General features: G+C 47.3%; 1 protein-coding gene across 2 annotated transcripts in view; it reads left to right on the top strand.

Annotated features, from left to right (window-relative positions):
* LOC107386539 (cell adhesion molecule DSCAML1) overlaps positions 1-21053 on the top strand; it is a 66238-nt gene extending 45185 nt beyond the window's left edge. The window contains exons 9-33 of one of the 2 annotated variants that reach the window (XM_015961001.3): positions 5841-6125; positions 6228-6347; positions 6436-6612; positions 7126-7325; positions 7908-8004; positions 8133-8261; positions 8359-8526; positions 8625-8695; positions 9180-9420; positions 10218-10364; positions 11813-11968; positions 13511-13650; positions 15804-15957; positions 16431-16548; positions 16693-16856; positions 16937-17035; positions 17273-17461; positions 17558-17845; positions 18249-18404; positions 18522-18552; positions 18935-19053; positions 19154-19306; positions 19391-19591; positions 19705-20016; positions 20352-21053. In XM_015961001.3, coding sequence (XP_015816487.1) covers positions 5841-6125; positions 6228-6347; positions 6436-6612; positions 7126-7325; positions 7908-8004; positions 8133-8261; positions 8359-8526; positions 8625-8695; positions 9180-9420; positions 10218-10364; positions 11813-11968; positions 13511-13650; positions 15804-15957; positions 16431-16548; positions 16693-16856; positions 16937-17035; positions 17273-17461; positions 17558-17845; positions 18249-18404; positions 18522-18552; positions 18935-19053; positions 19154-19306; positions 19391-19591; positions 19705-20016; positions 20352-20785 — 4349 coding nt within the window. In that variant the 3' untranslated portion in view covers positions 20786-21053. Of the gene's footprint in view, positions 1-5840; positions 6126-6227; positions 6348-6435; positions 6613-7125; positions 7326-7907; positions 8005-8132; positions 8262-8358; positions 8527-8624; positions 8696-9179; positions 9421-10217; positions 10404-11812; positions 11969-13510; positions 13651-15803; positions 15958-16430; positions 16549-16692; positions 16857-16936; positions 17036-17272; positions 17462-17557; positions 17846-18248; positions 18405-18521; positions 18553-18934; positions 19054-19153; positions 19307-19390; positions 19592-19704; positions 20017-20351 lie in introns of both variants that reach the window. The other variant, XM_015961000.3, reaches the window with a different exon arrangement.
* The last annotated feature ends 2493 nt before the right edge of the window (positions 21054-23546 follow it).

Here is a 23546-nt window from a genome sequence, read left to right as displayed (position 1 = left end):
GGATGTCTGCTCCTCCACCTACTTGGGTTATGTAACCCAGGCTGTCACGAACTCCTCCAGCTGACTGCATTCCATTCATTCCTGCCACCAACGTGGCGACTGACGTCATCACGCCGGCACTACTTAAGGAAGTGCCGGCGTTTCATTCATTGCTCAGTCATCGTTTCTCACCAGACTTTGTATCGAGTCTCCAGGCTTACCAGCCCTCAAAACACTCAGACTACACCTACAGGAGATAACCACGCCGGCTATCTCCGTCTCTCCGCGTCTGGGCAACAGAACTCTCAGTCACGCTTCAGATCTGCCAACGAACCTGACAGGATGACTGAGCCCCAAGTTGACCCAGCGGAGTTCGCGCGTTTGCGTGCCGAAGTGGCTCAACAGCGCGCAATCTTGGATCAGCAGACGGCAGACATGAACCAGCTCCGTGCCATAGCTGATCGCCAAGCCACAAAGATTGAGTCACTCACCGAGCTAGTACTCCAGCTGACCACCGCTCTGCAACGTCAGACCGCAGCTGTTCCTGACAGGATGGAACCACGCCTCAGCCTTCCAGAGAAGTGGGACGGAACCAGGGGATCCCCGGAGGGCATGTTGGCGACCCTGGCCATGACCTTCGAGTGCCAGCCGGCACGCTACCCCACATCCTGCTCTCGTGTCGCCCTGCTGACCTCACTGCTGACAGGTCGAGCCGCTGAATGGGCGGCGGCTCTTTACAATCAAAAATCTCCTGCCTGCAATGACTATGAGACTTTTGTAAAGGAGATGAAAAAGACTTTTGTGCACCCCAGCAGCGAGGTCTCGGACGAGACGCGGCTGCTTCAGCTTCGCCAGGGCTCCCAGACGGCGGCTCAGTACACCTCTCGCTTCCGGACGACAGCAGCTCGGTTGAGGTGGGATGACGCCGCCCTAAAGGCCGTTTACCTGGAGGGACTGTCACCGAGAATCCGGGAGGGCATGATCGGGCACGAGGTCCCAACCTCCCTGGACCTGGCAGTGGATCTGGCTCTCCAACTGGACCGCTGCATCCTGAACCGGCCGAGCACCATGTCAGCCCCCGTACACACCAGGACGTCACCCCGCCGGCCGGCTCACCAACCGACGGAGGAGCCGATGCAGCTGGGACATCTTCCCCCTGAGGAACGGGCACGGCGCTACCAGGAGGGAAGATGCGCTTACTGTGGGGATTTGGGTCACCACCGTGGCACGTGCCCAAAACGACCGGGAAAAGGTCCCTCCGGGTCGGAGTAGGAGCTGTCCCGCCCGGAGTCTCCACTTTTCCGGCTCCACACCGAACCACTCTCCCGGTCTCCCTCCACCTGGACCAAGGCCCGACCAGACTGGAGGCACTTTTAGACACTGGGGCTGCGGAGTGTTTTATCGACCACGGACTGGTTACTCGGCTCAAGATACCCCTCACCGCCCTCGACCGACCCATTCCCGTGACCTCTGTGGACGGCCGGCCCATCATGCCGTACCCTCTCACCCACCGAACTCAGGGTCTCCACATGACTATTGACCAACACCGGGAGACCCTCCACTTCCTGGTCATCCAGGCTCCGGCTACGCCTCTCATCCTAGGTCATTCCTGGTTCTGCCGCCATGAGCCTCACATCTCCTGGTCCACCAGTAAAGTCCTGGCCTGGGGCACGGGTTGTCATAACCACCGGGACTCCCCTGCACCTCGGGCAGCAGCAGCTCCTCCCAAAGACGTAGACCTGACGCTCATCCCTCCTCAATACCACGACCTCGCTCAGGTCTTCGCTAAAGAACCCACTACCAGGTTACCTCCTCACCGACCCTACGACCTGGAGATCAGGCTCCAGCCCGGCACCACCCCCCCTCGGGGTCGCCTGTTCTCCCTCTCTCCGGCGGAAACCCGGGCTATGGACAATTACATAACTGATGCCCTGCAGAAGGGATTCATCCGTCCCTCAACGTCCCCCGGGGCCGCGGGGTTTTTCTTTGTTAAAAAGAAGGAGGGGGATCTCCGGCCCTGCATAGACTATCGAGGGTTAAATAAAATAACGATCCGGGACCGCCACCCTCTCCCTCTCATGGGCACCGCTCTGGACGCCATCACACAAGCCGCAGTGTTTACTAAACTGGATCTGCGCAGCGCCTATAACCTCATCCGTATTAAGGAAGGTGAGGAGTGGAAGACCGCTTTTATCACGCCCACTGGCCACTATGAATATTTGGTGATGCCTTTTGGACTCTGCAACAGCCCCGCCGTCTTCCAGCGGTTCATTACAGATGTGCTGAGAGACATGTTGGGTCGCTGGGTCTTTGTGTATCTAGATGACATCCTCATCTACTCCCGCACGGCCGAAGAGCACATCCGTCATGTTCGAGCTGTTCTGTCCCGCCTCCTGGACCATGGACTTTACTGCAAACTGGAGAAGTGTGCGTTTCACCAGGAGTCCACCTCCTTCCTGGGTTTTACCATCTCCTCCCAGGGCCTGAAGATGGACCCCCAGAAGGTTCAGGCCGTAGCTCAGTGGCCTCTACCAACGACCCTGAAGCAGCTGCAAAGCTTCCTGGGTTTCTCGAACTTTTACCGGAGGTTTATACGCAACTTCAGTTCCCTCGCAGCACCTCTGACCTCACTCACCAAAACCACCAATCAGCCTCGCCCGTTTCGCCTTACTCCAGAGGCTGTCCGTGCTTTCCATGAGCTGGTCGGACGTTTCACTAAGGAACCCATCCTCCTCCACCCGGACCAGACCCGGCCCTTCGTCGTGGAGGTGGACGCCTCGGATGTGGGAGCGGGGGCCGTTCTCTCGCAACGGGGTCCAGACTCTAAGCTCCACCCATGTGCCTACTTCTCCCGGAAGTTTTCCCCCACACAGCAGAACTACGGGGTCGGCGACAGAGAGCTGCTGGCAATAAAGTGGGCGCTGGAGGAATGGAGGCAGTGGCTCCTGGGGACCACCGATCCCTTTCTGATCTGGACCGACCACCAGAATCTCATTCATCTACAGACTGCCCGCCAGCTCAACCCTCGTCAGGCTCGGTGGGCCCTCTTTTTCGAGCCGTACCACTTCCATATCGCCTACCGGCCCGGCTCCAAGAACCTCAAGGCGGACGCTCTCTCTCGGCGTTTCGCACCAGATGCCGGCCCCCCGGAGCCTCGGACCATTCTACCGGCTCAACGCTTCCTGGCCTCACTCCAATGGCCGTTGGAGCAGTCCATACAGGCGGCACTTCCTGGCGATCCAGCGCCGCCGGAGACCCCACCGAACCGCCTCTACGTTCCCGCCTCCTGCCGGCAAGAGGCGCTCACGTGGGGGCACTGTTCACGGCTCGCGGGACATCAAGGGCAAGCCCGTACCCTCCAGTTCCTCCGTCGGGCTCTCTGGTGGCCGTCCATGAGGAGGGACGTCCGCGAGTTCACAGCTGCATGTGATGTGTGTGCTCGATCCAAGTCCTCCAACCGACCCGGCGCTGGAGAGTTGCAGCCTCTCCCTGTGCCCAAGCGGCCGTGGTCACACATCGGGCTGGACTTTGTCACGGGACTGCCGGCGGTCGACCACCTGGACACTATATTGACTATCACGGACCGTTTCTCCAAGGCCGTGCACTTAGTGGCCCTGGCCGGCCTCCCCACGGCCAAGAGAACGGCCGAACTGCTCCTGGAACAGGTGGTGCGGCTCCATGGTTTCCCTCAGGACGTGGTTTCCGACCGAGGACCCCAGTTCGTCTCACGCTTCTGGAAAGCGTTCTGTCGCCTGGTCGGTGCTTCCACCAGTCTGTCCTCTGGATACCATCCGCAGACAAACGGACAAACAGAGAGAGCTAACCAGCAGCTTGGACGCTACCTGCGCTGCTTCGCTTCGTCCCAGCCGACCACCTGGCCCCGCTTTCTCCTGTGGGCGGAGCTGTCACACAACCTCCAGACCTCCTCAGCCACGAGTCTGTCTCCCTTCGAGACCTGTTACGGTTATCAGCCACCTCTGTTTGATCATCAGGTGCCGGAGGTGGAGGTCCCTGCTGCCCAGACGCTGGTCCGCCGCTGTCGGCTCGCCTGGATCCGGGCCCGTGCGGCCATCACCCGGGCCAACACGGAGTATGCCCGTCAGCATCGCCGCCGCCACCGGCCTGGCCCCGTCTTCCGGTCTGGCGACCAGGTGTGGCTCTCCTCCGCTAACCTGAGGATGCCGGCTGGCTCCCGGAAGCTCACTCCTCGCTTCCTGGGTCCGTTCCCCGTCCTTAAGGTCATCAATCCTGTCACCTGCCGTCTGCGCCTCCCGGCTACTCTCCGGATCCACCCGGTCTTTCACGTCTCCCAGCTTAAGCCGGTGATCTCCTCTCCTCTCCACCCTCCACCGGTCCGGGTGCCTCCGCCCCGCGGTGTTGAGGCGGATCGCACCTACACGGTCCGCAGGATTCTGGACGCTCGCCGCCGGGGACGAGGTTGGCAGTACCTCGTGGATTGGGAGGGGTACGGGCCTGAGGAACGCTCTTGGGAGCCCACGAGCTCGTTTGTCGACCCTACCCTGCTGACTGACTTCTGGGCCCGCCGTCCTGGGACTTCGGGAGCCGTCCCTCGAGGGGGGGGTCCTGTCACGAACTCCTCCAGCTGACTGCATTCCATTCATTCCTGCCACCAACGTGGCGACTGACGTCATCACGCCGGCACTACTTAAGGAAGTGCCGGCGTTTCATTCATTGCTCAGTCATCGTTTCTCACCAGACTTTGTATCGAGTCTCCAGGCTTACCAGCCCTCAAAACACTCAGACTACACCTACAGGAGATAACCACGCCGGCTATCTCCGTCTCTCCGCGTCTGGGCAACAGAACTCTCAGTCACGCTTCAGATCTGCCAACGAACCTGACACAGGCCTGCTGCAAAATTTGTCAGAAAACATGCAAACACTAAACAACAACTAAAGAGTCGTATTAATGAATGAAACATCCTTGAACAATAATAGTAAAAATAGGTGTTAAACTTAGGGGTAAGTGATAAAACCTCAAACTTGTAATATTTCAAAGAAATTTGTGATAATGGTCTCCATCACAAATGGTCAGTCTGAGTTGAATGACTGAAATAAATAGAACTTTGCATGATATTCAAAAATTTTTTTGTATTTCACCTGTATAAACCCATTTGACGAATCTCAACCATGAGATGATGCTGCTGTCAGCTGGGAGAAAACAAAAACAAGGGTTCCAACTTTGGGCTTCAGCAAATAGGTTTGAATTTTGGAGAAGAGAGGTGAGACAGAATGTTCCCTTGTCCCCCATCAGGATAAGATAAATACAGTAACTATTGTTAGCAAGGAATTAGAAGAAAGTATAAAAATAATCGGTGTGTCAAAAAAAAACACATTAATGCCTTAGGAGTTCTCTAAACAGTGCTGTTTTTCAACACTGATCAGTGGATCTGATTTTAGATTGTTTTCCAAAATGTGGGTGTTTGTGTCTGTGTTTTGTTTGGCCTGTGAGTCCACTAATGATGGCAGTGAGGCAGCTGCAGAGGTGTTTAAGGGTGTGTGCAAGTGCCTGAGTGTGAGTGTGTCTCTGATTTAATTAGATGAATAATAATGAAGCCTAGATTAAATCCCCCAGATGTCTCAGCTGTAGTACCCCCACCTCAACCTCCATCGCTATGGCAACGGACTGACTTCCCCCTGCCAATTGGACTCTAACCAGAGCAGCTACTATGGGCTGCAGGAGATGGAGGCTGATGGGGTGGGGTGGCACCAAAGAGACACCCACTTGCCAATGACCTTCTCTATCTCTTGTAGCATTGCTCCAGATGGCCACACTGCCACTCTTAGACACCTATTGCTGCCTTTATTCTTCTGATTCTCTGCTCTCTTCCTGCCTCTTTCAGTGCCACCGCTCATCCAGCCCTTCGATATCCCCTCTACCTCAGTGGGGAAGCTCATGTACATTGCCTGCGTGGTGTCATCTGGGGACATGCCCATTCGCATCACCTGGCACAAAGACGGCCAGCTCATTGTGCCAGGCTCGGCCTCTGGCGTTGCAATTGAGACCAAAGAGTTCATGAGCTCCCTACAAATCTCCAAGGTTACGCTGAAGCACAACGGAAACTACACCTGCATCGCCAGCAATGCTGCTGCCACCGTCAGCTGGGAGAGACAGCTGATTGTCACTGGTGAGGGATTGCATGGCTATAATATGCAGTGCAGACTCAGGAAAATGTACTTTTCCTCCCCTTTTAGGTCTTTGTGAGGCTAATTTACTTTTTGTCTCCCAGTGCCGCCACGCTTTGTGGTGCAGCCCAACAACCAGGACTGCATATATGGAAAAGCAGGAGTTCTGAACTGCTCAGTGGAGGGTTACCCACCTCCAAAGGTCATGTGGAAACACGCCAAAGGTAAAACCAACATTAACATCAACACAAAACCAAGGAAAAGTAAAGACACTGACATCTTTACATGTGGGATTTATGTGTTGTCCTGCAGGTGTTGGAAACCCGCAGCAGTATCATCCCATCCCTCTCACTGGTCGCATCCAGATCATGTCAAACGGCTCTCTGCTTATCCGACATGTTCTTGAGGACGACCGAGGATACTACCTCTGTCAGGCCTCCAACGGTGTGGGCTCAGACATCAGTAAAAGCATGATCCTCACTGTCAAAAGTAAGTGTCAATCAGTCTTTTTGTACCACAAACCAGGATTGCAAAGATATTTTAGGATTTTTTTTTTCAGACAGGAATGAGCACTTCTAAGATGTTCTTTTGCCTCAGGCTATTCCGCCCTGCACTGTACACAGCTAAATCTCGTCTCAGTCCTCCTCACCCTTAAACCAGGGGTGCCTTTGTTATTGATTCGTGTGTTTCAGCCGTCGGTCTGCGGGATACGGAATGTTTGCTGGGAAAGAGCTGTTGAATTAATGATTAAAACAAAACTACAGGATCTCTATTCAATCAATAATCCACGTCTAAGCTACAGAGAAGGGAGAAAAAAGCAAAAGTATGAGAAGGGAAGAAGATCTGATGCAGTGAAACAGTCAGCAGGGCTTGAAGCGTGAAATGACAACAGAGAACGAAAGGCGGAAATAGAGATATCTATACATCTGTAATATATCCTCATTCCCTTTTGTCATCATGAGACTGTTCAGTACTACAAGGCATGTCTGTATATCTGTTTAGTTCCTGCAATGATCACCAGCCACCCCAACACCACCATGGCCAGGAAGGGCCAGACCAAGGAGCTGAACTGCACGGCACGAGGCGAGCAGCCCATCATTATCCGCTGGGAGAGAGGAGACACGGTCATTGATGCAGAGAGAAATCCCCGGTACTCCATCACCATCAACAAGAAGGGAGATGAAGTCATCTCCACCCTGAAGGTCAGAAACCCCATCTGACATAGAACCGAAGCCTTTACAGCAAACTGGGGGGAAACAGAAAAGCAATAAAAGAATACAGTAGCTTAATAATAATAATAATAATAATAATAATAATAATAATAATAATAATAATACACTTTCTGCTGATTCTTTTAATTGATCTTAATTAATATCTAATCAGACTTTCTAAAACTTTTCAGTTTTTCTTTGGACTTTTGCTGTTTTTATATTTACATGAATTGTCCAGGCTTCTGTATGTTAAGTCATTAGCTGACAGCTCGTTGTGAATCACTTCATTGATGCTAAAATACTGTTTTCCATTTTTTTCAACCATGTTACCTTTGGTGTTTTCATCGATTGATTTTAAAATTGGTTTTGGTATTTGTTGATACTTGTTCATCCCTTAGACTTAGGGTGTGTCTTGTGCCTGAATAAGTCATGGTTAAATGGATTAAAAAACATTTAATTATTCATTTTAAAAACTGGAAATGGGTGAAAAAGCAACCAGATTCAAAAGCTTTAAGATGTTCTACTCATATTTGTGGCTCTAAGTAACCATTTCCTTTGTGCTGCTGCTTAAAGCTGAACCCAGCCGAAAGAGGAGATTCAGTCTTCTTCTCCTGTCATGCTATAAACTCCTATGGAGAAGGTCGAGGTCTCATCCAGCTCACAGTACAAGGTATTCTTTAAATCTTTGCGAAATGTCCAGTATTGGATCTACTCATGTGCATTTGCTTTATAAGCTGCCTGAATAATGTCTCAAGTGTTGATGGTGGAACTCAACACACCTCTTTCCTACAAACTCAGAACCACCAGATCCCCCTGAGCTGGAAGTCAGGGAGGTGAAGGACAGGAGCATGAACCTGCGCTGGATCCAAAGATTTGATGGCAACAGCATCATCACCAGCTATGACATTGAGTACAAGAACAAGTCAGGTATAGGCACCAAAAGTCTTTCGTCTTTGAAATCTGTGCAATTTTCGTTTTCCATTTAGGCTTAGACCACTCCTAAACTTGTGTTTATGTGATACAGACTCTTGGGATCACATGTACACAACCAGGAATATCTCTCCAACCAACAATCAAGCCAACATTGTGGAGTTGCACCCAGCATGTGTTTACAGCATTCGCATGTTCTCCTATAACAAAATTGGTCGCAGCCTCCCCAGCAAAGAACTCACAATCAGTACTGAGGAAGCACGTAAGTCTCCCTCCTAAAGCCTCCTTTTCCCTACATTTTGCATTATTTTGCTTTGAGATCAAAGCAGGAAAACAGTAACACTTTATTAACTTAAACAGCACCTGATGGACCACCGATGGACGTGATCCTGCAACCAATGACGTCTCAGAGCATTCGAGTTACATGGAGGGTAAAAAAAACATAAAAATAATGTTTCTGTGTATTTTTGTATATGTGTTAATGACACTTGATGCCTTGCTGAACATCCATCACGATGTGTTTAAAGTTACAACCAAGTTAAAGATCTAAACAGTACTGATGAGGATTTTAGAGTGGGAAGAAAAGCACATTTTTGTACCAGTGGTATCACTGATCTGCACAATTTAGATGTTTGTTAACTTTAAGTTTCACATTTAATAGGTTTGTTAAAACCAGGTGTGTTAGGGCAGAGAAACATCTAAAACATGCAGCATAGCCCCTGAGGACCAGGAAGGGACAGCACTTGGATTTTTTTGAACGGAGATTTATACTTCAGAATTTTTTTTCTTGATTCAAAGCTAATTTAGAGCAAATTTAAATAGTTTTGATACATTTGCATTAAAGAATAATAGTAATCATGATAATACACACATGCATTTCTAATTGAGGGAATTATTTTTCCTCTGAACTTTTAGGCTCCCAAGAAGGAGCTGCAGAACGGGGTGATCCGAGGCTACCAGATTGGTTACAGGGAGAACGGCCCAGGCAGCAACGGCCAGTACAGTATCGTGGAGATGAAAGCTACGGGGGACAGTGAAGTGTACACGTTGGACAACCTGAAGAAGTTTGCTCAGTACGGGGTTGTTGTCCAGGCTTTTAACAGAGCCGGCACGGGCCCATCCAGCACCGAGATCAACGCCACCACGCTGGAAGATGGTACGAAAGATAAGAGTGTTTGGAGGACAAGAGAAAAGGTTATAGGAGACATAATAAAATGATTTACTCATTAATATTTTCGAATTATTCATCTAAAAGTACAGCAGAAAAGAATGTAAATGGATACAGATAAATATGCACTTAGATAGTGCTTAAAGGAAACAATAGAGCCAAATCTGCAGCACATCCCCCACCAGTCTCTCTACTTTATTTAGCTCCCTCATTAGGCCAGGAAAGCCAGAGTGGAACAAGGAGCCCCATTACTTTCTAAATGTCTGCCCAAGCCCCTCCTTTTGTCCTTCCTGTTCTGCTCGTTCATTCCTCTTGTTCTCATGCATCTATTTCATTTCTAATTCTTCATTTATTTTTCCTGTCTGAGTGAAAAGCAACGATGGACACCCTGAGTGATGATATCATGTAGCTTCTGTTACTAACAGATTAAATATGGACATTGTCTTCTTTAAGATGTTGTCCTTCTGCTCTTATAATCTGCATCTTAACCCCTTTAGGATGAACTCTTACTATTCATGCTGCTCTTCCCCCCTACCATCACACCCCGCCTCTTCTCCTCTTCGCTCTAAAAGCAGGGACCGAACAAGGAGCAATTCAGAGCTAATTTGAGCAGATCTGACTGATTTATTTCAGCGGTGATTGCCCCTGGTTTGTGATGTCGAGTTATGATGATTACTTATCAGTGTCTCATCTGTCGGCTCTTCTTAACAACGGGAATTTATTTTAAAGAAGGAACAAATCCAACTGGAAACCTGCTCTAACACCTGTTCATTTGTTATTTCTAGTGCCGAGTGAGCCCCCTCAGAACGTGAGAGCCATCTCAGTGACGTCGGACGAAGCGGTGATCACGTGGGCGGAGCCTCCCCGCATGACGCTGCACGGCGTGCTGAAAGGCTACCGGGTCGTGTTTTGGTCCCTCTTCCCTGACGGAGGTGGGTGCTGTGGGGGCCAGGCCCAGTGGCCAATGCAGAGTAATTATCACCTATCTCATTCTTAATCCCACCAAACCACCCTCACCTGCCTCTGTGTTGGTGTTGTGAGTCAGAAAGTGTCCACACCTTTCTCATAAAACACCTTGTGATTGTTATTTGGATCTGTTTGTGCAACAGTAGTGGTGAGTGTGTTGTCTTTTGTTAGTCTGTGTGGTTTAGAAGTAGCTCACCTTTTCTTTAAAGGAACAATATGTAAGAATTCTACAGTGAAATAATCTTAAGTCTAATGCCTCATGTTTGAAGGAAGGTTACATTGAAACAGATTTCATTCTTTGCCTGCTGGTGGTTTGTCAGTTTTTCTCCTTTCAAAAAAATAAAAAGGCGAAAGATGGACGTAGCTACTGTTTACAAGCAGTGAGTTTGGCAAAAAAGGAAAAAAAGTTCCAGAATTGTTTAACCCTCCCACTGTCTTTATGGGTGACCCCACGAGAAAAGCTGACCTTTGAGCATAACTGATGGTTTATCCCTTGAGGTCCATGTGGCAGGGGTGAGATGGTGCTCACTCCTTATCCCTGCCACATGGACCTCAATGGATAAACCATCAATCCTGCTCAATGGTCAACTTTCCTCGTGGGGTCACCCATAAAGACAGTGGGAGGGTTAAAGAACAAAAGTAAGTAAACAGGAGTCACCCAGAAGTTATTTCTAGTACCCGTAAGAAGATACAGCATCGTTTTGTTTAATGCTAATACCAGGTAAAGCAGGCTTGAGGCTAACATTGAGCAAACGAGCTAACAATGCTAACGGTGAATTAGAAGCAAAGATCAGCTCTAAAAATATCTCCAGCTACTTTGTCAATTACCAACAACTTGATATTACAGTAAAATGTGTGTGTGAAGTGAATGAGGAGTCAATTGTGGTGTTTTACATCCTTTAATGAGTTGTTCAGAACTATATCAGCAAGCTAACAGCAAGACGGCAAACAACCACACCTTGTAATGCTGGAGAAATATTGTTAAATAACTGGTAACATCCATAAATGGAACAGCAGTGAGAAAGTGATTTACGTAACCAACTTTGACTACTCGATGTTATTCTTGCTTCATTCTTACACGTCACACCTTTAACTTTGACTCCTCAGTATTTAGTTTGTATAAAACTAATCAAAATTTTCCTATTGATTTGCAGAATTGCCAGGAAACCTTTTTCAAAGAGTCCTTATAAATACAAACACATAAATACAAACACTATTGTCCAATATTAACCCTCTTAATTTTTGCTTAAAGGGTACAAAGTATTAAAACTTTTGTTCTTGTTCTTTAGCCAAAGACCTGAGATCCAGGCATTAATAAACATTCCCTTTAGCTTTCCTTTGTGTATAATTTAAAAATCTTTAGGAAAATGGAGTTGTTTAAAATTACATTTGTTTTCTTCTTCTTCTTTTTCAGAATGGGGCGAGATGCAGAACATCACCACCACCCGTGAGCAGGTAGAGCTGCGAGGGCTGGACAAGTTCACCAACTACAGCGTCCAGGCCCTGGCCTACACCCAGGCTGGAGACGGAGTCCGCAGCAACGTTCTGTACATCCAAACGCGCGAGGACCGTGAGTAAATGATTTCTGATTTATTTAGAGGCAGAAAGGTTTTGACGGAGATGGAGAATGGGGGGCAGATACCATGAAGGACCCTGTGTTGTATCTCCAACCCCTAACAAAAGCTCATTTATGTTGGGAAGCTCCATTAGTGGTACTAATGAGAATTAAGAGGCTTTGGCTGCATGGCTCAGGGCTGGGGTGAGGGCTCTGAGGAGGGGGAGTGCTCCAGAAGTCAGCCGTCAGCCGGGGCCTGCATCCTCTTCACTAGCTCTCTTGCTGCAGGCACAGGGATTAACTCCTCGTGGATTAGAGAGAATTAATTTTGTGCTTACACCATTGAAGGTGGGATTACAGCCAGATCCATGTCTCTTGATAAAGAAGGAGGAGGAGCCTAAAGGGTTAAAGATGCATAGATAAAAAAAGTGAACACACGCTGTAATCTTAGCTGACAAACAAGGCATTGAAAACATCATCAAGGTGGCAATTACTTTTAATGCTGAGACTTTTATGTTGGTGCAGAAGTGAATAATCGTGTTCACCAATCAGCGAAGAGCCTCTCATCCTCGTTGTTACTCGGCTGTGTTGAAGCTGGTCCGCCTGTCGGTCTGGACTCTGGGGCAGTTTTTGGGCACCAGATGGGACTTATCTCCCTCTTCTCTCGCTGCCACTCCTACTTTGACATGGCGTTCCAGTTATGATAATGATCACCACATCCTCTGCTCCTCCTCGCCACCACAGTCGCCATGATCACTCCCACAGGAGCCGCACCTACCATTCTCCCCACGATTTCATCCCCGCCTCCCTGTTTTAAAACGACCCTAGCTACATCCCTGCGCTCCCAGTTAATGCTGTTTTCATGCCGGCTCATGTCATGTGCTCGGTGAAGGAGTCAAGGGGTAGAGGCTGGTTGAATGACTGGATCAGGGGGCCTCACTGAGAATCAAAAGAAGAGCTGGGGGATGGATTTACAGGGCTGGGTCTTACACGGAGCTAGGCTCCCTCTGCAAAGCCCAGATGAGGCCCGCTGTCAGGCAGGAGTTATATTTATGGAGAGGATTGAATAGGCTTGATAGGCTGAACCACACACTGTAAGATCAATGTGACAAAAGCATTTTTCCTCCCCGTTCACAGTTTCCAGCCTCCTGATGTGTTTTTGTTTGGTTTCTTAAACCCTTCTCAAGCCTTTATCTTACAATCAAAGCATTAAGTTGCGTCCAGCGTCAAGCTGAAGTGGCTTACGTGGGATCAGACACTAATGTTTAATCTGTTTGTGAGAGTTAGGAGAGTGCTGGGTGTCACAGAGTCAGAACTGCTGACCAGCGTCTGAATGAGCATATGTCACCGCCGTCCACCCAAAGGGACTCCTTCCAAGTCCTCCCAGAGCAGCTTAGCATAGGATAAGACCACCAATCTGCAAACAAGCCTGTTCATTTTAACAGGCATTCAACACCCAGCACACACACACACACACACACACACACACATATGCATGCATATTCTCACTGCACATGCATGTCTGCGTGTGCTGATGTTGCTGTCTGTTTCCTATAGTTCCCGGTCCACCAGCTGGCATCAAGGCGGTTCCTTCCTCTCCCAGTAGCGTGGTCGTGTCCTGGTTACCTCCTCTCAAACCAAATGGTGTTATCCGCAAGTACACCATCTACTGCTCCAGTCCAGGATCCGGACAGCCGGTGAGTCCCTCTTTCATGGGTGTGACTCTGGAAAACATGCCTCTTCTCCTTGACAAGCAAGCTGATAAACATCAGTCAAGGGAAATAATTCATTTGTTACCACTTGTATTAATTGAGCCTGTCTGCACGTGTGTGTGTGTGTGTGTGTGTGTGTGTGTGTGTGTGTGTGTGTGTGTGTGTGTGTGTGTGTGTGTGTGTGTGTGTGTGTGTGTGTGTGTGTGTGTGTGTGTGTGTGTGTGTGTTTGCTCATGTCTCTCTTTCACTCTGTTTGCACCATTGCTTTATTTCCTGCCCTCCCAGATGAACAGATGAGGTTGTCTTGGCAACGTGATGAGACGTAGATATGCAAATGAGGCCAAGAACAAGCTCACACATGCACACTGCCGCATCAGAAATACACACACACACACACACACACACACACACACACACACACACACACACACACATTACATTTTCAGCATTTTCTATTTATATATGTATGTGCGGTATTTCAATTTTGGTTTGATTATATGCACACAAACACCAAGTGCACAGTGAAGTCTGATATAAGGGAAGAATCTCACTTTCTTATTATTCACAAATATTCCTCACCTCCTTGTGCATGAGTGCCATGTAAATGAGGATGGGCAGAAAAAAAGGAGGGAGGGAGGCAGAGAGAGAAGGAGGTTGAGGGAGAGAAAGAGACACACCATTAGAGGTAGGGAGACACCACGGGGAAATGATAAAAAAGAGAGGGATGCAGGGTGGATGGGAGGAGCTGAGGAGGGTATCAGTCACATCGAGATGAGAGCGCTTTTTGTCCGTCTTTTCATTATCTCCCTGTATCACTCCCTGGATCACCACAACGCTGGAGGAATGTTCGAACCTCTCTCTCTCTCTCTCTCTCTCTCTCTCTCTCTCTCTCTCTCTCTCTCTCTCTCTCTCTCTCTCTCTCTCTCTCTCTCTCTCTCTCTCTCTCTCTCTCTCTCTCTCTCTCTCTCTCTCTCTCTCTCTCTCTCTCTCTCTCTCTCTCTCTCTCTCTCTCTCTCTCTCTCTCTCTCTCTCTCTCTCTCTCTCTCTCTCTCTCTCTCTCTCTCTCTCTCTCTCTCTCTCTCTCTCTCTCTCTCTCTCTCTCTCTCTCTCTCTCTCTCTCTCTCTCTCTCTCTCTCTCTCTCTCTCTCTCTCTCTCTCTCTCTCTCTCTCTCTCTCTCTCTCTCTCTCTCTCTCTCTCTCTCTCTCTCTCTCTCTCTCTCTCTCTCTCTCTCTCTCTCTCTCTCTCTCTCTCTCTCTCTCTCTCTCTCTCTCTCTCTCTCTCTCTCTCTCTCTCTCTCTCTCACACACACACACACATACACACACACACACACACACACACACACCCTCATCCATCCATCCAGAGGGTGGAAGAGTGAAGAACAGGGAAGCGACTGGAGATGCAGCTGAAGATCGTTGCTGAGTGATGAAGCAGTTAGAGATTAAACAAGGATAATCTCCAGATATTTTTGTTTCTACTGCATGCATATGGCCTTTTAAATAAAACAGATACTCAATCTGAAGGAAAAACTAAATCTACACCCAGAAACAAGGTGGAAAACGTGATTTTGATTTAATCCATGCAAAACCTTCCTCTCTCTATATAACTAAAGCAAAACTCACCTTTTCCGCATTCTTCCCCCAAATGAATTCAACTCACATTTAATCAAAGCCTGTATTTCAACATAATGAATGTAAGAGCCTCACCGGATTATTGTCTGCAGCTCAGCACCTGATACATCCTGTAGAAAACGTTTTCTCAGACCTCCAATGTGGCTTTAGACTACATGTTTGTTCTTTTTTATGGCTGCCACTTCATCACATCATTTTTACAGACTCCAAATGAAAGGACGACTCTGCGATTTACAGTTTCTACCTTTAATTAATCTGTGGTTAATTTGCAGATTTTTGTTGTTCATTTTCAAAATCTCATTCTTGCACTGTGGTATGAAAAAGCAGACTGTGTTACTGACTCAAACTGAGGATGTCTGCCAACTTTCTTGATTTTCAGAAGAATTTCAGAGAGGAAACCTCCGAGAGAGATTTTTATGACAGAATAATATTCATGCAACAAGTTCATTTGGTCATTCATAGCCCTCAAAGGTCACTCACATGATCTGGCGTGCTCTCCTTCTCAGGCACCCAGCGAGTATGAGGCCAACCCCGAGATGCTCTTCTATCGCATCACACACCTCTCCCGTGGAAAACAGTACCACATCTGGGCTGCGGCCGTGACAACCGCCGGCCGAGGCAACATCAGCTCAAAGGTCACCGTGGAGCCTGCAGGGAAAGGTGGGTCTATCCGGCGGCCCTGTGGTGAAGGGGAAGAAGGGTGAAGGGAACCGTGTAAAAGCTTAGGAAGGAGAAGAACCGACAGCATGATCTCCTCTCCTCCAGCTCTCCTCTACTTTCGCTGCTGCTGACTGACAGCTGTAGTATTGACTGAGTTGTGGTTATGTTGCAAGAAGCGCTGTTGTTAATTATGTGGTGATGAACAGGGTTTATCTAGTAAAATGACCCCTGGGGAGAGCGAGGGCAGCCAGAAATCAATAGAAGGCATGATCTATGGAGAATAGATGAACTTAAACAGGAGAGCCAGCTACTTGTTTTCACCCCTTCAGCCTTTTCCCTCAGGCTGTTTAGGCGACTCAAACAGCTGACCCAGACGGACAACCTAAGCTATGGGAAGGGACAGCGTGCTGTGTTTACCATTATCAGTGGGCAAAGTCAAAGGTTCAGGTTCAATGTTGTGTCTTTTTGTGCAGTTCCAGCTAAGATCCTGTCCTTTGGAGGCACAGTCACCACACCCTGGATGAAGGAGGTGCGTCTGCCCTGCAGCTCAGTGGGAGAACCTGCCCCCACAATCAAGTGGACCAAAGACAGGTCAGAGCTCCTCGTCTTCCACTACTATGTCAGAGTTACTCAGACAAATGCAGCTGCTGCTTCTGAGGAAAAACACAGAAACCTCCTGTGACTTCCAAACACTCTCGGGATGCTGACTAGCTCGTTTCTTCTTTTTGGTATTAGCGAGGACTCTGCCATTCCGGTGACAGCTGACAGTCAGAGGCAGATCTTATCCAATGGCACACTGGTGCTGCGGTCAGTCAAAGCTGAGGATTCTGGGTACTACACCTGCACGGCCACAAACACGCTTGGTTTTGACACCATCATTGTGAACCTGGTGGTCCAGGGTAAGAAGAAACTGGCTAATTTCAGTGACTGGCATGTTGGCTGAAACGTTGACCCTCATTGTGTGTTTGTGCACACCCAGTTCCTCCTGACCAGCCTCGTCTGACCGTCTCCACCACATCCACCTCCTCCATCACCCTGGCCTGGATTCCTGGAGACAACGGAGGAAGCTCCATCAGAGGTACCGTCCTGACAACCCTCTGAGTGAACCCCTGCCTGCTTTGCAGCCTAAACATGATTATCTAACAGAAATCTATCGTTTTCCTCCCTTCTGCTGTCAGTTTTGTTTATAATGAGCTTGTGTTCTTGGCAAACTTGAGCTGCCTGCAGCAATACTAAGCTAACTGTCGCCCCCTGGTGTAAAGCTTCAGCTAGAACCCTTTGATGTTGTATTTTGACAGCTTCTCTGTCATTGCAGGGTTTGTGCTGCAGTATTCTGTGGACAACACTGAGGAATGGAGGGATGTGTTCATCAGCTCCAGTGAACGTTCCTTCAGGTTGGACAATCTCCGCTGCGGAACGTGGTACAAAGTCAAACTGGCTGCCAAGAACAGTGTGGGCTCAGGTCGCATCAGTGAAATCATCGAGGCTAAAACACACGGAAGAGGTGACAGCTGGTATTCCCTGTGACTTCAGACATATGTGGAGTTTTCCCCAGTTTATTACCTTTAATTACAACTTTCTAATCTTTCTCCGTCTCCAGAACCAGTTTTCAACAAGGACCAGCCGCTGCTGACTCACATCAACTCCACTCACGCTGGACTCAACCTGCAGGGCTGGACCAGCGGCGGCTGCCCCATCACCGACCTGATGCTGGACTTCAGGCCCAAAGGCACCTGGGCCTGGCAGAGCCTCAAGGCCAACTCCACCAATCAGCTGTTCCTCAGCGAGCTGCGCGAGGCCACGTGGTACGAGCTCAAAATGAAGGCCTGCAACAGTGCTGGCTGTGGTAACCAGACCTCCCAGTTTGCTACCACCGACTATGACGGCAGTGAGTGGATCTTACTCTTTTCCATCATAATCCTCTCTCTTTACCTCTACCTCAAGCATTTTTATCATGCCAAATAGAAAAAATGGGACACCACTAATAGTGAGGACATACTGATATTAAAAAAGCGTGATAATTACAATCAAAGAAAGAAAAGTTGTAAGGATTGATTTCAACCTCATGGATATATTGGTGTGTGTGAATGACTGGTGTCTTGTAAAGCGCCTCTGGGGTTCTAGGACTAGATGATTATATGAAACTACGGGCCATTTTCCGTCTGCCACAAATTTGTTTAAAAATAAAAGCTTCCTGAAAAATAATTAATAGTGAACTGGAAATTATTCTTGTAACAATTGATGAAAGTTCAAACTGATGATGGCTTTTTCTTTGGTATCATTTTGATTAGGTACCATACCTCCTATTAAATCCGCCCGTGGAGAAGGAGACGATGTGAAAAAGTTGTTTTCCATCGGCTCTCCTGTCATCCTGGTCACTCTGGGTGTGGCTTTACTCTTTATCATCCGCAAGAAACGCAAGGAGAAGAGGCTGAAACGGCTCCGAGGTGAGACAGATGAAAATAAGTCATATTTTATTAGATCATTATTAAAACAGAGTCATTTTCTTTAAAGATCATACTCAACTCCAACTATATTATAATGAAGACCTTGCTTCCTTTTAGATGCAAAGAGTCTGGCTGAAATGCTCATCAGGTGAGATCTTTCAAAGTGTACATTTCCCTGTCATTTTTAAAGGCATATGAAGTTAACCGTGTGTGTGTGTGTGTGTGTGTGTGTGTGTGTGTGTGTGTGTGTGTGTGTGTGTGTGTGTGTGTGTGTGTGTGTGTGTGTGTGTGTGTGTGTGTGTGTGTGTGTGTGTGTGTGTGTGTGTGTGTGTGTGTGTGTGTGTGTGTGTGTGTGTGTGTGTGTGTGTGTGTGTGTGTGTGTGTGTGTGTGTGTGTGTGTGTGTGTGTGTGTGTGTGTGTGTGTGTGTGTGTGTGTGTGTGTGTGTGTGTGTGTGTGTGTGTGTGTGTGTGTGTGTGTGTGTGTGTGTGTGTGTGTGTGTGTGTGTGTGTGTGTGTGTGTGTGCGTGTAGCAAAAACAACCGCAGTATAGACACGCCTGTGAAAGGTCCACCTCAAGGACCAAGGCTGCACATCGACATCCCTCGTGTTCAGCTACTTATTGAGGACAAGGAAGGAATCAAGCAAATAGGCATGTTACTGCATGTCAATAAACACACGTTTCAGTCCTTAGGGGATGATTTCTATCATGTAAAAAGTCTGTCACATCAACTTGTGTGTGTGATTAACAGGAGAGGATAAAGCAGTAGCACCGGTGACAGACACTGAGTTCAGCCAGTCAGTGAATCCACAGAACTTCTGCACAGGGGTGTCCCTGCATCACCAGGCCCTCATTCAAAATTCAGGGCCTCTGATTGACATGTCGGACATCCGTCCTGGAACCAGTGAGCTTTCCTTCTCCTTTATCAGAGTTCTTGGCAAAGCGTGTGTGTTTTACGAAATTGTCTGATCTCTGTGACCTGTCTTAGACCCAGTGTCCAGGAAAAGCATAAAATCAGCTCACAGCTCCAGGAACAGATACTCCAGCCAGTGGACTCTGAGCCGACCAAGCCAGAGCCAGTCCACAGCCTCGGCACGAACTCTGACCTCGGACTGGCGGACGATGGGTTCCCACGGCATCACAGCAACAGAGAGCGATAGCTACAGCGCCAGCCTCTCCCAAGACACAGGTGTGGCGATCTCAGCGAGTACCACAGACTCAATATGAGTTCTGATCCCAATTTTAACATTTTTAAATCAGATTAAATCTTATAAAATTGTTGCTTTTATCTGTTTTTCTCAGATAAGGGTCGAAACAGCATGGTGTCAACAGAGAGCGCCTCCTCCACCTACGAGGAGCTGGCCAGAGCCTACGAACACGCAAAGCTGGAGGAGCACCTGCAGCACGCTAAGTTCACCATCACTGAATGCTTCATCTCTGACAGCTCCTCCGACCAAATGACCACAGGTACCAACGACCCGGCAGACAGCATGACCTCCCTAAGCACACCATCGGAACCGGGGATCTGCCGCTTCACCGCCTCGCCACCCAAACCACAGGACTACGACCGGGGTAAAAATGTGGCTGTGCCCATTCCCCATCGTGCCAACAAAAGTAAGTACAGAGGCATGTGAGGACATTAACCCTAAAGCTCCTTCTTTCATCTAATTTCACGTTTTTGATCATTTTTGTTATATGGTTTTCCTCTCATTACCCCCGAATCATCCTCAAAATGCACCTGACCTTTGAGAAACCTCGGAGACCAGTGCTAGTTTTTGTCTTCAAACTACCTGTTAGCTCTTCAGTCGAAGTACACAAACTCTATTTCTCCAAACTGAAGCTGTTCAGGAAGCTATCAACATTGTGGTCCAACCAAAACTGGTGAATCATAGCAAGTCCAAATAAAAAGCAATGCCACATTGTTCTGATTCTTGTGATTTCCTTCATAGGTGAATTCTGCAACCTACCGCTCTATATGAAGGCAGACCCATTCTTCCGCAAGCAAGGGGATCTGCATGACCCGTGTCCAGCTGTGCCACCGCGGGAAGCCTCAATCCGCAGCCTGACGCAGCGGGCGTACCACACCCAGGGCCGTCACAAGACTCTAGACCCTGCCAAGCAGCAGGCCCTGATGCTGGGCCATTCGGGGCTGGGCAGCTTGGGTGCGAGCTCGGGCACTGCCACCCTGCCCCAGAGAACTCTCACCATGCCCAGCTCCAACAATGCAGCAACAGCTTCCACCTCCAGCACGAGCAGCAACCCCACCAGCAGTAACAAGGTGGGGGGCTCCAGAGACTCGCTGCTAGAGAGCAGCTCCTCTGCACTGGGGAGACTGCAGAAACAGAGCGTGGGGGCCTACTCCAAGTCATACACACTGGTGTAGTCCACCCCGCTGCGCTGACTCACTTCTCTGTCCTGCTCCTCAGCAAGTCATGAGTCTGGACCAGAACAGGCATGCAGCCATCTCTCATCAAACCAAACTAAGGGTGGACTGCCCAACCTCCTGTCATATTTTCCATGCCCAGACAGAGACCCCAGCTAACCCTACTTTTTATGTTCACGCAGAACTCTGTGAACAAACTACTAACTCCGACTAACAGTTCCAGTCGGCTGGTGCTCAGCTCCACCTGATTTTCCCAGGAGACACACAGCGACAACAAAAAAGAAAAGAAAAAATAAACATGATTTCTGTCATTTAGAAATGCTGACTGTAACAGAGGAGCTTAAAGCTCCGTTTTCACGACGATGAAGACTACAAGAGACAGTATGAAGCTGTGTGGCCATGCTGTCTGTGAGAAAGGCAATTTCTGTCCTTCTTAGTTTCTTTTTTTTCTTTCATTTTGCAAGACTTCTATTTAAGTTTCCCCATTTTCTCTTGCCCTCTTTGTATCTCTCAAAGTCCCAAATCGTTATTGGCAGATGTGATTCCAAAAGTAATGATTCAGGTTCACTTCCACAGTCAATAAGCGTTCACATCTGTATTCTCCACTCACCTCTGCACAGATGAACTCAATAATCAAACCATTACAATGCCCACAAACCAGCTGTAACTTCTCACATCCCAAATAGAGAATATTTGGTATTATAAAGAATTTTACGTATATATTTCTATGTAGGTATATTGTTGACATTTAAGTGAAATTATGACAAAGTATAAATGGTATGTACTACAGCAGAATGTAGTATGTAAGGCAATTTAATATTATGGTCAAACATTTAATTATGAGACAATCGCTCAATCATTCAATCTAAACAAAGAGGAGTTTTTAAAATAAGGTTGGACTTAATGAAGAAAATGTTTAGAATATATGTGAGACATTCTGTATGTTACTGTATGTCGGCCAGCTAACAGAGGAGGATGGGACAAAACACAACATTCTGGGCTGTGATGCCTTCCTAGTTGTGTTTTGTAGAAACAATCAAGAGACATCAGGAACATCTGGGATGTCATGTGCGGAGCTGATCTCTGTAAGTTTTCACTTTGCTCACCAAGGGCCACAGTAGCTAGTTGAGGTTAACACAACAACATGCAGAAGCCAAAGCCACATCTCAGAGGAACTCCAAAACACGTTCCATATTTCAGTTCTTCTTCTGCGAAAAAAGATTATTCCAGCCACCTTAAATTGTATTAAAGTTATTAATTGTACTACTTGTACATAGAAAGCCTGAATAGCCTGCTTTTCTGTCTACCAGGATTGATTAGCTAAAGGTTAGTCTACACTAACCAATACCAAAGTGAGTTGCTGCAAGGTTAAAGCAGCTGAAATCTTCTAAATTTCATGGTGGTTTCTGAGAATGTTTTTGAACCATCTACACTGCTCAGTTTCACATTACATGTTTTTTAGATACTTGTTAAGAAAGTACTGCAGAATTTGACCCTAGGAGGCTTTAGAAGTGCTACATTTAGCTGTTGGTGATAGTTACTCTTAACCATTAATGCTTCGTAAAGAACAGTGTAATGCAAAATGTATCCAAATGGGTCCACAGGTTTATAAAATAAAGAACACGAACAGATATTGATCAATTTAAAAGAGCAGCATTGGTTTTTGGCTCTTTGGTAGCCATTAGCCTACGGGTCCTTTTGGACAGAAGCTATTTTTCAAATCTCAGTCTGTCAGGAAGCTACTGTATCTTGAACATGTAATATAATTATTTAGAACTTAATACACAAAAACACACTTCAAAGTGGCTGGAGAATCCCTCTATGGCCTGTTTTAATGGTAAACACTGACGGTCTCATATGTTGGTTCTCCGTTAGCTGTGTCCCTCAGCCAGTTTTTGCTCTATAAAAGAAAAAGGAGTCAAACAAATCCCAGTCATGTGAATGAAGTAAAACAATTAAAGTCTAGAGATATTATATGTCAGGGAGTTCAGTTTTGAAATTTCTATGATGTTCACTGAATTGATATCTTTGATGTTGTCCTGTCTGTACTGTAAAATATGTCCTACTTTTCTTATACGTTTCTCTTTTTTTGCACTGTTGTGACACAAGAACCTATAGGAATGTCTAGATTTACGCATTCCCATGATGGCTTTTTGGTTTTATTTAACCATTTGCTCTGTTTGTTTGTTTAAGGGGAGGGTGTTCGTTGGTCTGTTGAGTTTTGATTTGTAATGTTCACATTGATTTGTTTGGGTTTTTGTACAAAATTTGGTTTCAGGGGTACATCATAATTCAGCCAAGTAAAATCAGGGACTCATAGCTCTTTTGGCCATTTAAACTGCTATTGTATTGTGTATATATGGGACTGGAGTTGGTCTGTAAACCTGAATCATTTCGGCTTTTGTCGTTTTCCTCTTCTGAGATGAATTGAAGTACAAATCCACCGACCTGACCAAACTAAATCTATCATCTGTACCTTTTTTCATTGTTGTTTCTAAATTGAGTTTTGTACATAAAACACAGTTTTGTATGAAGAGCTATTTTCTTCAGAATAAATCAGGGGACATATTAAAGTTAATAAACCCCTTTTGCAAAATTGAAATAGTATCAGAAATAAGATAGACTATTTTACTTCGGAAATGGGCAAAAAAGCTAAGAAAAAAATCACTTTATTTCCATTTTTGTTTTTTGATACTTTTTTTATTCTTTTGATGTTGTCATTTGTCCTCTTTACTTTTTTATTAATATTTTTCGTTCATCC

This window comes from Nothobranchius furzeri, chromosome 10 (genome assembly GCF_043380555.1).
Source record: "Nothobranchius furzeri strain GRZ-AD chromosome 10, NfurGRZ-RIMD1, whole genome shotgun sequence".
In the NCBI taxonomy this organism is placed as follows: domain Eukaryota; kingdom Metazoa; phylum Chordata; class Actinopteri; order Cyprinodontiformes; family Nothobranchiidae; genus Nothobranchius; species Nothobranchius furzeri.
This window is presented reverse-complemented; position numbering and strand designations above follow the sequence as displayed.